The sequence below is a fragment of the Diabrotica virgifera genome, chromosome 10 (assembly GCF_917563875.1).
Source record: "Diabrotica virgifera virgifera chromosome 10, PGI_DIABVI_V3a".
Classification (NCBI taxonomy): Eukaryota; Metazoa; Arthropoda; class Insecta; order Coleoptera; family Chrysomelidae; genus Diabrotica; species Diabrotica virgifera.
The window spans coordinates 40,649,305-40,664,201 of NC_065452.1; the positions used below are offsets into that span (position 1 = coordinate 40,649,305).

At 33.2% G+C, this 14,897-nt stretch overlaps 1 protein-coding gene across 2 annotated transcripts in view; it reads left to right on the forward strand.

Annotated features, from left to right (window-relative positions):
• LOC114335526 (RNA-binding protein 24-B-like) overlaps window positions 1-14,897 on the forward strand; it is a 307,277-nt gene that overhangs the window by 133,611 nt on the left and 158,769 nt on the right. Inside the window, exon 3 of one of the 2 annotated variants that reach the window (XM_028285780.2) lies at window positions 3,802-3,883. In XM_028285780.2, the coding sequence (XP_028141581.1) occupies window positions 3,802-3,883 (82 nt within the window). The remainder of the gene's footprint in view (window positions 1-3,801; window positions 3,884-14,897) is intronic. The other variant, XM_028285781.2, reaches the window with a different exon arrangement.

Here is a 14,897-nt window from a genome sequence, read left to right on the forward strand (position 1 = left end):
AGGTGAAGAACATTAATAACTGGGTAAGAAACCGAAGAGTAGAATGGAATGGCCACATAGACCAAATGACAACAAACAGGGTAGTAAGAGGGGCGAGAGGCGGTTCCCCAATAGGAAGATCATCAGACGAAAGATCACGAAAACAATTGAACGACAACTGGGGGCGCATTGAAAAAACAGACGCAGTCATGGCTATACGAAAATAGGAAGAAGAAGATGATGAAGACTATTGCTATTTACTTTTCTTCGTCATTTTCTTCTTCTTTCCCTTTATAAGCAATTATGTTTGTTCATTGGCGGATTGATACTTCTATGGAAGTCAGTCCACCTTTTGCGCGGTTGTCACACTTCCTAATCTCTTTACTGGTCTTTCGATCCCTCGGCGTATTTCCAGTAATTCTTCTTAGTATCTACTTGCATCTCTGTCGTTTCCAGTAGTCTTTATGTTGTGACTGTGTCGGGTCTTATTTCTGATGCCTAAGTCGTTATTTGCCTTACAGAAATAGATTTACTGACAATTTTTACATAATACACTACATGTTATGCCACAATATAAATAAGTCACTTAGATATACATGGGAAATAACTAAGAACTAATACAAGAACACATAATATAACATAATACAATGAAAAATAGAAATATAAAAAAATATAAAAAAACAATTCAGTAAGTGTACAAATAGTTTTCATAAAAAAGACAGAGAGCTAACACTAAACACTAAACACTAAGAGCTCAAACAAACAAATTCCTGTATACTATAGAAACAGTGTTCCAGCAAGAAGTGTTTTGCTAATTCATAAAATTGTTTAGAATTCATTGCTTTAATATCATTATTTTTGTTCAGGTTTAAAAATCAATTAATAAATAATGATGTTATTGTTTATATTACTGCATAGAGAATTGAATAACCTTTCAAATGAGCCACCACACGACCCCTATTCCTTTTTTAAAAAAATCATCGATTACGTCATCACGCCCAAATGGATGACGTCACTATTATGGTATTATATGTCACATAATCGTAATTTAACACTAGAAAGTCTGGCTTAGCATACCTACCTAGAAATCCGGAAGGGATCATTTTGGCCCCACGTTCTTTAATCAGTTAAAACTCAGTATAAAGAAATTAAATCTACTCTAGACGGTAGAATCTAACTTTATTTTTTACTTTTATTGTTTAACACATTCGCTGCCCATCAAAAACATTCGGAACACCATACAATTTGCAGTTTTTGATATTTGCCACACATTGCCTTGTTACAACCGTGGCAATGATTGGAAGTATGATTTCCTTTACAAAATATTTTCAACTGATATTTTTTTCGTTTTTGGATAGTAACAGTGATAGTTGTTGGTAGACCTGGTATTGCTAGACGTAGTTCCAAATTTCGGGAGACAAGGTATGGGGCCCATAATTCTTCACACAGCCGAAGAATAAACTTACGAAAACTGAGTCTAGTTCCAGTTATTTCTTTATAAATAATCCATGAATTTATTACTTCCAAGGCAAGAGTATTATAAAACACGTACATAGGCCATCGTCTTGAAGTTACTTTTGTAGTATAAAGACGCGTCATTTGGTCCTCTACACCAACAATTGCATCTTTGTGTTCACTTGTGTTCGCCAACAATTGTATCTTTATTACGTAGATGATCAGTATAAGGGTAACCATTTACAATAAACATACATAAATATAATTTTACCCATTCGACAGGAATTTGAAAGAAAGGATCGTCGAATTTCCCAGAAAACGATAATAACTCACTGGGCCAATTTGGCGCCTTTAGACTTTTATGGTAGATTTATTATAAATATTTTTTTGTTTTAAATAAGGCTTTGTATCAAAATATTAAAAGTCATAAAATGTGAAAATATTATTGCCTCAAATAAAAAAAACTACAATAACTTTAAATCGCAACAGGGGCCAAATTCGCCCCTCCGACTTTCTAGTGTTAAAAATAAAAATTGACCGGTCTGGGAATCTTTCCCAAAGTGGCCTATTATCGAAAAAATGAAGTTATTCCATAATTGTGAACCTCTCTATATAATATGTATATATATTGAAGGTGTAAAGGGAGAATCATGCCATACTTTTTAAACAATAGTTTATAGGTAAACTTTTTTTGAAAAATGAAAACTTTACATGCAAAGACCAGTTTTCCCAAAAGATTATGTAATAAGTCAGGATACTATGAACCATTCCAAAGAAAAAAATTTTTTCGTAGAATTCTTCACACCTAAATTTTCTTTTCTTTAATTTTGTGAAGACGTCTTTCGGAGGGGAAATCATACCATATCATTGGGGGAATCATGCCATACTTTTTAAACAATAGTTTGTAGGTAAACTTTTTTTTAAAAATGAAAAATTTATATGCAAAGACCAGTTTTCCCAAAAGATTATGTAATAAGTCAGTATACTATGAACCATTCCAAAGAAAAAAATTTTTTTCGCAGAATTCTTCACACCTAAATTTTCTTTTCTTTAATTTTATGAAGACGTCTTTTGGAGGGGAAATCAAAACGGCAAACATTAGTTTCATTTAAGAAATGTAATTTTCATTACACCAACAATAATTGTGGATCAATCCCATAGGCAAAATGCTACAAGAAAAATAAAATTTGGGTGCTAGCCATTTCTGTTGTTTTATTACGAGTATAAAATAAAAAATCATAGATTTATTTCATAATAATTATAAATTAATATGGGTTTATTAAATAAATAAATAATGAAATAAAAACGAATTTGTGGTAAAATTTTAAAATTTTAACTATTTTACAAAATTTAATTAATATTAAGAATATCAAGATTAAACTGTTTTTAAATAGTTGCCTCCTTCGTATACAGGATGATTCATTATGATTCATTAAGAATTTCCAATCTCTGAGTTTTAGATTCTAGATTTACCCAAAATCACTTAAATAAAATGTGCCTCCTTATTGAGTTACAGGGTGTTTTATTTAAAAATTTAAAAACTATTTGTACAGTACTTTAAAACCATTTGACATATCCTTATCATACATGGCATAAAGTGTAGGTACTGTATGCCCTACCAAATTATGTTAAATAAACGTTTCTGGCTACTACCAGAGGTGTACGACAGGGGAAAGTCAATATTTGACCCCTCCCAAATGTTTATATTCTTCAATATTTTCTATGTAAATTATATTCTCTTCATTCATAACGATACAACCATTAGTAGTTTTCGAGATATTTGGTTAAAAATGAAGAGGCTCAATGCATTAATCAAGATCACTGTGCCGTTTCATTTTTAATTTTAAATATCTCGAAAAATAATGGTTTTATCGTTACGAAAAAGAGTATATTATTTACATATAAAGTATTGGAGAATCGAAAAATTTTTCTAAACTCGTAATTTCGCCAGTGCCGTAGAATTTGGGAGAGGTCAACTATTATCTGTCCCCTGCCGTACGCCTCTGGTAGTAGCCAGAAACATTTGTTTATCATAATTTAATAGGATGTACGGTACTTACACTTTCTGCCAAGTATGACAAGGATATATTATCAATTAGTTTTAAACTACTGGTAAAAAATAATTGTTACATTTTTAAATAAAACACCCTCTAACTCAGTAAGGAGGCACATTTTATTTAAGTGATTTTGGTTAAATCTTAATATTTGGAGGTCTAGAATCTACAACTCATAGATTGGATATTCTTAATGAATCACCCGGTATATGTACTCAAATGGATCAATATGTTTTGAAACTCACCACTAAATCAGTATTATTGATACAATATAGTTTTTAGCAAAAACTGCCAGACTAACTTATTGTATAAGATTTTACCAATCTTGTTGCAGGTTTTCCATTCTCAAGCGTACGCGCAGGGGCGTACCAGACCCTCCTCCCCAGCCAGTACGGGTAAGTGATTTGAACTTGTACTTTTGATGTTTTTGTGCACACTAAACGTGCATCCTGATTCCATCACCACCGATCGTAATGATATTTCATATTTTCTAGCTACTTTAGTCATGAAGACAGTTGGTGATACGTAAATCCATTGATTGTATTGAAATTTGGCAGACAATGCGATCCCGACTTCTCAAACATTAAAATGTAAACAGTTAGTTATTTCGATGAGTGTTTGTGAGTGTGCGTGTTAAATTTTTATTAGTTATTGAGTTACACTATTAAAACATTAGCAGGCGTTCGAAATCGTTGGGAAAAGCCCCAGGTATTGCCAAAAGGATACTACGCACTTCTTCTTCAAACTACAAACGGTGCCCTAATAGAAAACGTATCATTTCTCTCACAGTTTTACTCACATTCTCACTGATCTTTTTTTAGTGTGACACTGCAATTCACAATTTTTGTTTTGTATGATGTATCCTCTAAATTATGAGAATGAAAATAGTGATAATTCTAAAACAAGTTCGTAATATAACAAACAATAATTATTTATATTTCAGGTACAAAATAAATCAAAAGGTTTAAAGAAAATGAATAAGGTGGATTAAAACGTATAGACACTATGTAGATAAGTCGAAAACACATTCGAAAGAAACAAAACAAAGAACAAGAAAAATATGTAGATGCTTTTTGACATTCGTTTATCGTTCCCTTTTCTTCTTTCTTGGCATGTACTATTTTCCTCCACACTTGTAGATCTTATACAGACATCTTTCGTTATTACACTCCCATCTTATGTAGATCAGTCTTTACTGCATCCTTTCATCTCTTTATTGGGCGACTAACTGATCTTCTGCCATCAGACCTTTCTCAGAAGATTGTATTTAGTAGTCTTTTATCAATCAGCGTTTGTTGTTTCACGCTGGTTCAGAGTTCAAGTGTCACTTCCATACTATATTATGGGGCAAATTATAATTTTATATACAGGGTGTCTGCGTAACTTGGAACCATATGGGAAACTTTTTTAATATCAATTTTACGAAAAAAAGTCATTCCTTATAAAGTGCTCTGCATAGTCTAAAACCTAAGATGCAATCATCAGATATCAAATTTTGTCAACAGTATACGAGATATGTCAAAAAATATGAATTTCGCTCACGAGCAAACTACCTTTATATTTCAAAATATCAAAAAATTTTATTATGAAAAGTTATTTGTAATTAAAAACCATATTCAAATATGCAACAACAGCCTTCTACTTGAAAAAAAAAATCTGAAATTTTCCTAACTTACCGATTCCGAACATAATTTTTATTTATTAGACATGTAATAACTCTTTTATTAATAACTTTAGGAAAAAAGATATTCTTCATAAAAATCTGTGTATAGTCTAAACCTCAAGATGCAACCATCAGTTATCCAAGTTTGTTAATTTTATACGAGGTGTGTCAAATAATATGAATTCTAGAATTCTTTCTAAATTCATATTATTCGACACACCTCGTATAAAATTAACAAACTTGGATAACTGATGGTTGCATCTTGAGGTTTAGACCATGCACATACTTTTATAAAGAATAACTTTTTTTCCTAAAATTATTAATAAAAGAGTTATTACATGTCCAATAAATAAAAATGATGTTCGGAATCGGTAAGTTAAAAAAATTTCAGAAATTTTTTTTTCAAGTAGAAGGCTGTTGTTGCATATTTGAATATGGTTTTTAATTACAAATAACTTTTCATAATAAAATTTTTTGATATTTTGAAATATAAAGGTATTTTGCTCTTAAGCGAAATTCATATTTTTTGACATACCTCGTATACTGTTGACAAAATTTGATATCTGATGATTGCGTCTTAGGATTTAGACTATGCAGAGCACTTTATAAAGAATGACTTTTTTTCGTAAAATTGATATTAAAAAAGTTTCCCATATGGTTCCAAGTTACGCAGACACCCTGTACCTTAGTTTTAGCTTCTTCTTCTTGTTCAAGTGCCCTGTCCGTTGGCTATTAACATGGCAATTCTGATCTTGCTTGCGGCACTTCTGAATAGTTCGACTGATGTGAGCCCGAACCACTTCCGCAGATTGTGGAGCCACGAGTGTCTTCTCCTGTCTGGACCTCGCTTACTGTCTATTTTCTCCTGGACAATCAATTGCAGTAGACGGTACTTCTCGTGTCTCAATATGGGGCCTAGATATTCAAGTTTTATTTGTTTAATTGTGCTCACGATTTCTTTCTCTTTTCCGATTCTGTGGATTACCTCTGTGTTGGTGACATATTCGGTCCAAGAAATACGAAGAATGCATCGGTACACCCACACCATATAGTAAGATCGGAAAGATGTAGCATTTAATTAGACGTAGTTTTAGGGGAAGAGATAAATCTATGCTTATGAGGAGCTTTTTCATGTTGTCAAATGCTGCTCTAGCTCGTTCTATTCTCGCCTTAATTTCTGTGCCCTGTTCCCATTTTGCATTTACATTGGTGCCAAGGTATACATAAGATTCTACATGGTCAATTAGTATGTTGTTTATTCGTAACTGTCGAGCAGGTTGTTGCTATTTGCTTTTTGTTTTAGCTATCTTTAGGTAATTATACTACATAAATATATGTGGATCTTCAGTTCATCTTATGTGGTTGACCAGTCAGAAGTTTCGCTGCATTTATGGTCTCAATTTATTGATACTGGGATAAAATTATGTTCTTCCACTTGTTGATTCTACAGTATATTGTTTGTTTGTTAATTTCTGCTTCTTACCACTACTATCATCACTATCACTTAGAGTTTGGGTTGCAGGTCAATGCTGTTACAGTATCGTGGTACGAGGAGCATAAAAGATAAATGTCTTGTGGATACCCGTTGTTTGAAATTCAATATTTTTTCTCTCAATTCTTTAATACCTAACCTTTGACTATACACTTTTCACTTTTTTGCTATACTTACGTGATTTTTAAGCTTGTCGGATTTCAGTCTGCTCCAACTTTGCAATTTGGGAACATTTGACACAACGTATATCACTTTTCTATCGTTTGGAGCTAGTGTACACTAAACAAGAAGATTGAAAGCATTTGAGATGTAGCTACCTCAGTGACTACTAAAAATGCCGTGGACTAAGTCACAAAATGAAAAACACCAATCAAATAGTTGATGAGCAAATAGAGAATAGCTAAAAGATATGTCCGTCTAAAGCTTGTCTTAGGAATATCAAAAATCACTGTTTACGACTGGAATAAACTAGATCGAAACACAACGTAACTACTATTGGGAAAGTGTATCTTGTCAGGCACATGGCAAAATGTGTATTGGTGATACATGTACTAACAGGACTGAAATACTACGGAAAACAATCAGCTCATAATCATAAAAAGCTTTCTTACTAGACATACAATGCGATGTGCAATGAAGACTTTCGCTGCAGACTTTGTGGTGGATAACCTTAAACAATCAACTACATTTTGCTTGACTGTGAAATTCTGTACTAGGTATTAAGAATAAATGAAAGATTTACAATAAACCAACAGGAAGTAGCTGGACCTGTTTATAACAGACGGATTCCAGAAAAAAAACAGAATAGTTATTTTAAGCTGCGTATTCGAGATAATAATTTTTCTTCTTAGAAGAATTGAATCAAACTCTTGCCCCGCTCATTTCTTATCCCCAGATCAGTGAAATTTAATTAAACTAACAATATATGTACCTATAAATTTCACACATAAAAATTTATAACATTTTTCAACGAATATCTACATTGAAAAAGTATAAATCAAAAATTTAATGTTTTTTTCATGTCATAAGTTAGACTATACATCATATTTTTTTTTTTCGAGTAAAATTTATGTTTTTATTATCATCAATTATTCTTATTTTACCACAATAACTTATTTTCCAACATTGTTTAGGGTAAATTTGTACATAATATGTATAACATTATGTTATACAAATTAGTTTGAAAAGGGGTACGCCAGTATTCATTCTAACGATAAAACGAACGCCGACTGCACGATGTCCGCCACCCGCATTTTTTTAAATTTATTTTTACCAAATTTTGTGTTCATTAAACGTTTTGTTAAGTATCTTGCTAACGAAATCTGTGTATGCGAAACATACAGGTATAAATATCTACTCAATGATAATAATTACGTTCTGTTCATAAAAATTAAAATTGTAAATTTTGTTTTTACTTTTTGTTGATAATTTTTTAATTTTATTTATGGAAAATTACGAATTGTATTTTGTAAGAAAGTATACTATCATTTTAGACAATCATCCTTCTCGATTCAGGTTGGCGGCCAATTTGATAAATTTTTTTCTGTCTTGAATTTGCTGAATTAAGTTGTTACTGATCTTTGGTTTTCTGATCTTGTTCCACTTGGGCCTTCCCCTTAACCTTTTTCCCGGTGTCTGGCTTCTTATCTTCTTTAGTATTTACTGGTATTATGATTTGTTACCACACTACTCCAAGAAACTAACGCACCACCTTAAAAATGGGTCATTTTTGATGTCTCGAATTTCCTAAACCTGTCGTCCGATTTAAGTCTATCTATCTATAAACGAGGTTCCTACAGCCTCTGCCGCTTCTCGCATTTCGACCGCCATCGTTTTCTGTCCATCTATTCGTCTTCTTTGATGGCTCTATCTTTCATGATGTGCCGTACATTTTCTTCCCAGGCAACTGAAGGTCTTCCCCTTCTTCTTCTTCTTTGGTGTGGTATGTAATTCAAAGCTTTCTTTGGCCATCTATCTTCATTCATTCGTTTTACGTGACCATACCACACTAGTTGTCTAGTTTCAATTCTATCTACACTGGAATATACAGTATGTGTCCTCCTTCTAATATCTTCATTCCTGATGCGATCTTTTTTAGATATACCATACGCTCTCCTTAGATAATCCATTTCTACTAGTTCTATTCTTTTTCTATCTTTTTTTGTCATCTGCCAAACTTCTGCCCCATAAGTCATAATAGGCTCTACCAAGGTACGATAGATTGTCAATTTCATTTCTTGCCTTATATCTTTAGACCACAGTAGAGAGCTCAGAATGTTAACCGCTTTTTTGCCCTGCTGCGTTCTCTTTTCGATGTCTCTTTCGATGTTCCGATTTAAGTGATATTTTTAATATGTTATAGCCTTATTCTTTAATAATATCGCCGTAATAATATTGTTGCTAGACAGGTAAATTGTCATTGTATACCGGGTGTACCAATCAAACTGTGTTTTTCTCAAAGTTCTCCACACCCTGTGGAATATTCTAGCATTCATAAAATACCGAAATGAAAACCCAACTATAGCCTCAGATTTTCTTAATATTATGTTTTTTTGATTCAATCGCTTATGCTGGATAATAAAAAAGTTAGGTACTTGAACAACTAGCCATGTTATTCATCAATACAGGGTGTTTTCGAAATAAGTGCGGCAAACAGGCAATTCTACATGAAAAAATAATGACAGTTTACTTTATAAACATTTGTCCGAAAATTCTTCGTTTCCGAGATACAGGATGTTGCAATTTTTCTTATAAACTGACCATTTAATTATTGCTCTAAGCCCGGTTGAGATATGCAATTGAAATTTGGTAGGTTTTAACAGGTAGTTATTGGGCATTGTTTGACATACAATTAAGAGTTTTATATTCTCCGTATTACCCGTATACACGACAATGGTGAATATGAAATCCTTAATTATATGTCAAAAAATGCTCAATAAATACCTTTACAAATCCACCAAATTTCATTTGTATATCTCAACCGGTTTTAGAGCAATAAATAAATCGTCAGTTTGTAAGAAAAATTTCAACACCCCGTATCTCGGAGACGTAGCATTTGCGGACATAAGTTTATCAAACAAACTGTCATTTTTTTTTTCATGTAGAATTAACCTTTAAAGTTTATCACACACCCTGTATTGATGAAAAACATGCCTAGTTGTTAAAATACCCTAACTTTTTTATTATCCAGCACAAGCGATTGAATCAAAAAACAGAATGTTAAGAAAATCTGAGGCTATAGTTGGGTTTTAATTTCAGTATTTTATGAATGCTAGAATATTCCACAGGGTGTGGAGAACTTTGAGAAACATACAGTTTGATTGGTACACCCGGTATGCAATGACAATTTACCTGTCTAGCAACAATATTATTACGGCGATGTTGTTAAAGAATGAGGCTATAACATATTAAAAGATCACTTAAATCGGACGACAGGTTTAGGAAACTCGAGACATAAAAAATGACCCATTTTTAAGATGGTGCGTTAATTTCTTGGAGTAATGTATTTTTAGAGTCACTCAGTAGTTTCCAAAAAGTGTTTGTCACCTGCAATCTAGTGTCTCCTATTCCCGAAAGATATGGTTGACTTTTTCAGGTCCTCTGCTACAGAGTCTAATAGCCACATTGTATGCAGGTGTCCCTTGATGGGCGTATGTCCGATAAGGAAGTCTGTTATGATCCTGAGATGATTCCTGCTTGATTTCCTCAGTGCTTCAGCACTTTACCGGGTATATTTTACCAGTGAGGGTTATATTGTGTTCGGAACCAGGCTTTTTTCCCGTCGCGGACGGTTTTAAACCCGATATTTTTCTTTGAGTGGGTCTGGCTACAATTAACTGCTGGTAAATTTCATGATTTTGGACTTCTGGGAGGTTGCGTTAAGACCTACCTTTGAAGTCCATTCTGTAACTACAGTCAGAGCCTGTTACATTCCAGGCTGTTGTATGACTAGGTCACCCGTATAGACCAGGTTATGAAGCTTGTCGTTGCTAAGTCTACCTATCAGGTCATCTATTACTATATTCCACAAAAGAGCAGCTAAGACGGATAGCCTCTGGCTATTAGGCACTCTATCTCCCAGTAACATTACATATATCCAATAACTTCTCAGCATTTAGTCTATCTATCGGCAGCTTGTTTTGTTTATTCCTTTTAAACGAATAGCCCTTGTGATTGCTTCATTGGAGGTATTGGCGAGTAATAATCCTTTTATATTCGAAAAATGCTCCCAACTTCGCCCCTATGTGGTCACAACTTACTCTACCATATTATTTCCTTTTATTTCCATATCTGTGTTCTTTGCTGACACCACATTATTCCCATACTTTATACTCCAAGAACTGTTCCCTTGAACTGCCTCTTTATTTAATAAAATACTAGTAGCAATAGATATGATTTATCTTGGTCCAATATTACTCTATAAAATACTACTTACTCTATAAAAAAATTATCAGTACATATCTTCTAAAGATATCCTTACACTATGTGTTATTCCATTATACATACTTTTCACAATTGTCATATACTCGTCCAGAACTAGTTTTTCTTAGACAACTTCAAAAACTCTCTATAATAAACGTCTTCAAGGTCAATCAATATCAACTAAATGATTTGAAAATATACTTAACAATTATTTTCCAGGTTTTTACTTTAATAAACAAATTTTTGGTACATTATAATTATATTTTCAGCTTTTTGTCTCTTATTAGCTATCCCTATTTATTTTTCCAACTGTCTTCCTGACTTAGCTTCTGGATGTTTATTTTTCGTTTTGTTAGACAAATACGTATGCTTGATCAAATTTGTATTATTTTCTTTCTTTACATCTCCATTTTATTTTAGCAGTGCTTGTTTTCGTTAAAATAATGTCACACATGATATCTATAGACATCAATTGGTCGAATGGAGATACATATTACCATTAAAAGTTTTTCAAATACTGATGGTATGTATACTATAGTCCATCCCACCTTGATTTTACAGTATAAGGAACATTGGCCATTAGTTCTTATGAGAGTTTTTAGCGCGGTGATGTCGATTTTATCAAAAAGAATTTTTAGTCTAACATTAGAGATTAAATTAAAACTGTTTTAAAAAGACAATCTACAATTTGAGGATTCATATGCGTCATAACTATTATATCAAGTGAACTTAAACGCATATAAATCCTAAAATTGTAGATTGCCTTTCTAGAACAGTTTTAATTTAATCTCTCTAATGTTCGATTACAAATTCTTTTTGATAAAATCGGCATAACCGTGCTAAAAACTTTCATAAGGACTGCATTGCCTATGTTCCTTATACTGTAAAGTCAAGGTGGGACGGACTATAGTACGATGGAGTTGGCAATAGAACTTCCAATGTACTCTGTTCAATCCGTCCTTGGACTCATTGTGACCTGGAGCCCTACATGCAGTCTCCCATCGGCAGCTGGCTTCGAACCCATAATTGTCCAGCTCTCGACAGTGGGTGCTCTATTTTCTTTTCCCAGAAAATTTAGATCAACTTTAAATCCCCATTTTTGGTCTATAGTACACCATACTATGTTTCACTTAGTTTTTTCTTCAAGAAAATCCTATGTCAGTTACTTCCTCGGCACGTATCAACCCAAAGTATCTGTGTCACTTACACCCTCCCCACCAACAAAATAAAAGGAATCTTCTGGAGAAGAAGTTGCAAGTTAGCTTTATTTTGTTTTAGCTTTCTACTTAGGCATTTTTCTGGTGGACACGGTCTACTTAGCAGCCTGTGTCACATTAGTTCTACCTGGAGTAGTTGAAGCGATACCTTGCTACATTATGTTTTTGAACTTCGTTTTTGGAGTTATGGATAAGTATTGCCGAGATAACTCAGGTATCTTGGTATTTTCTACTAGAGTACTCCAATATTGGTTTGTGTCCTAATGTTCTGGAGAGTGATAATTCTTCATTATCCTGCTGGTCATCTTTTTGGAAGTGATTTTGGGTCCTACCTTTTTGTGTTTATATTAATTTTGTCCAAAGGTTTCCTACTTATAGAACTGTTAGATCATACCGGTACCTCCGTTAGTCCGTTTGTGGCAGTTTTTATTAGACACGTAACTGCCATGTAGGTTTGGGTATGATTCAATACCTAATGTGTTAATATCCTCTTGACATCTTGGCAACAGCCCATCTGGGTCAAGCTTCATCTCTACCTTAATAAAGAATAACACGACGAAGTGGTAACGTTTAATAGATTTTCTTAATCTTTTCATTATGTATTGTTCAATATCGTCTATTTTTATCGTCTTTTTTCAATTATTTTCAGTCTTATATGTTTTTCCAATATCACATATTACTTTATAATCAGAATGTCTATCTCTCCATTAAGTCTTTTGTAATACCGGTAAGTAAAACACCTTTTACCTTCCCACACTTAAATTTAAGTTAATAATATCATTGTACACTTCGCTTAAAGGTTTTTATATTATTATTTAATGAAAAATATATACTTACTCATTTTGCAAAATACAAAAGGTATAAAGGTAAAGTAATATTTTAAATATAATACTTTGCAATTTGTTTTACCATTCAATTTTTTCACTTATTTTAATTTATTTTTTCTCTAATTTAATTTACTTTAATTTAAGATTTACAACGGATGGCGGACAAAAGTCTTAATGTTTGCTGTGAGGTTTTTCTTTTTTTTTTTATTTTAAGCTGATATATTTGATGTTCGTTTATTTTTTGACAGTAACTCACGACTGCAGTGTAACACTAATGCGACACTAACTGATTGATGTCGATGTGCTTGGTTTCATTAACCTGGGGTTGTGTTACAGTGCAGCCGATGGTGGAGGTACAGTAAGTGATGGTAAAGTTGCTCATTATACGGAAATAAAAATTTCTTAATTATTGCAAAAATAGTTGTAAAAATATCATGATAAATTTGTCGTTTATTAAACCCCTTAAATGCTCATGATGCACCAATATGTCATTGAGTCGTATGTTCCATACGCTGGATGCGTATGTGCGTCAAAAGCAAAACAAGACAGTCAAAACAGCTGAAAAGTGAGGATGTGGACATTTGGGCATTTGTGGTTTAAATACAAATATGGACTAAATTTATGAAAAAATAAGATACCAGATTAAAAATTACTACTAACAATTAAATACAACAACAGATACGTGTATGTAACTTTCAACAATATCCAGTTGATATCTTTTTTCTTCTTTCTTACATACCTTCTATCGTCGTTTGACTTTCCAGACTGCAATATATATGGTGAATAACCTAACTGTTTATGGCTTTTCAATAGGTCCTTTGTGCCTAGTCCTGAGCCGCCTCTTTTGAATCGAGCCGTTGCTTATACAGATACTTAAAGGTTTTTTCTCACTACTCTCTTATACTCGCTCACTGGACTTTCTTCAAGTGCTTACTAAGCTTCAGCGCTGTCAGCGCATAAAGCTATAGCTAGTTGCAATCTTGAGGACAGGTGTGAAGAATACTTACCAATGAGTCGAGATATACGAAAGGATCTTCATGAAGACAAATTAAGGAAATTATTAGTAAGTAAAAAGAATATAGAATCCTGTTTTCCTGACTAATATTTAGTAGTTCCGTTTCATCTTGTGAGGGGTTGTGATGTTTCTCTTCCTTATCTGCTTTTTTTATTTGTTAATAGTTCATTCTAATCCCACGAGAACGTAGGGAATGACTAATAAGTACAATCAGAGCTTGTTGTATTCTATCACTGACTGTCCCATTAAATTTGCCGTGAACTAAAATGACAACCTCCGGACAGCCCAGAACATGATGCTTGTTGTTGCTATAAGCCCATCCATGACCAGACTCCACAAAAGAGAAGATAAAATTCTCACCTGCGAACAATCTCTGGCCACTAATCTTGCTAATATTACACGGCTGCTTAGCATGCAGTTTATCCATCTGCAGCTAGTTTCGTATATTTCTTTTAGACAAATTTTTCTTGTCATTGCTTCGTAGGAGATAGTGTCGAATGCTCCTACTATATTGAGAAATGCGCCTAACATGACTTCTTGGTTTTCAAAACGTACTCTAACCTCTTACGAGATGGTGTAGTGCCCTTTCTGTAGACAGACGTGTTCGATACGTAAATATACTGCCCCTGATGTATTGGCCTTTCAACCAATATATCATCCCCAATATGTCTATCGAGCAATTTTTCTAGAATCTTCAGTACAAATGACATCATGCTCATCGGCCTCAGAAACTTAGCATTTCGTGCCCAATTTTTCCACGTTTCTGTATAAAA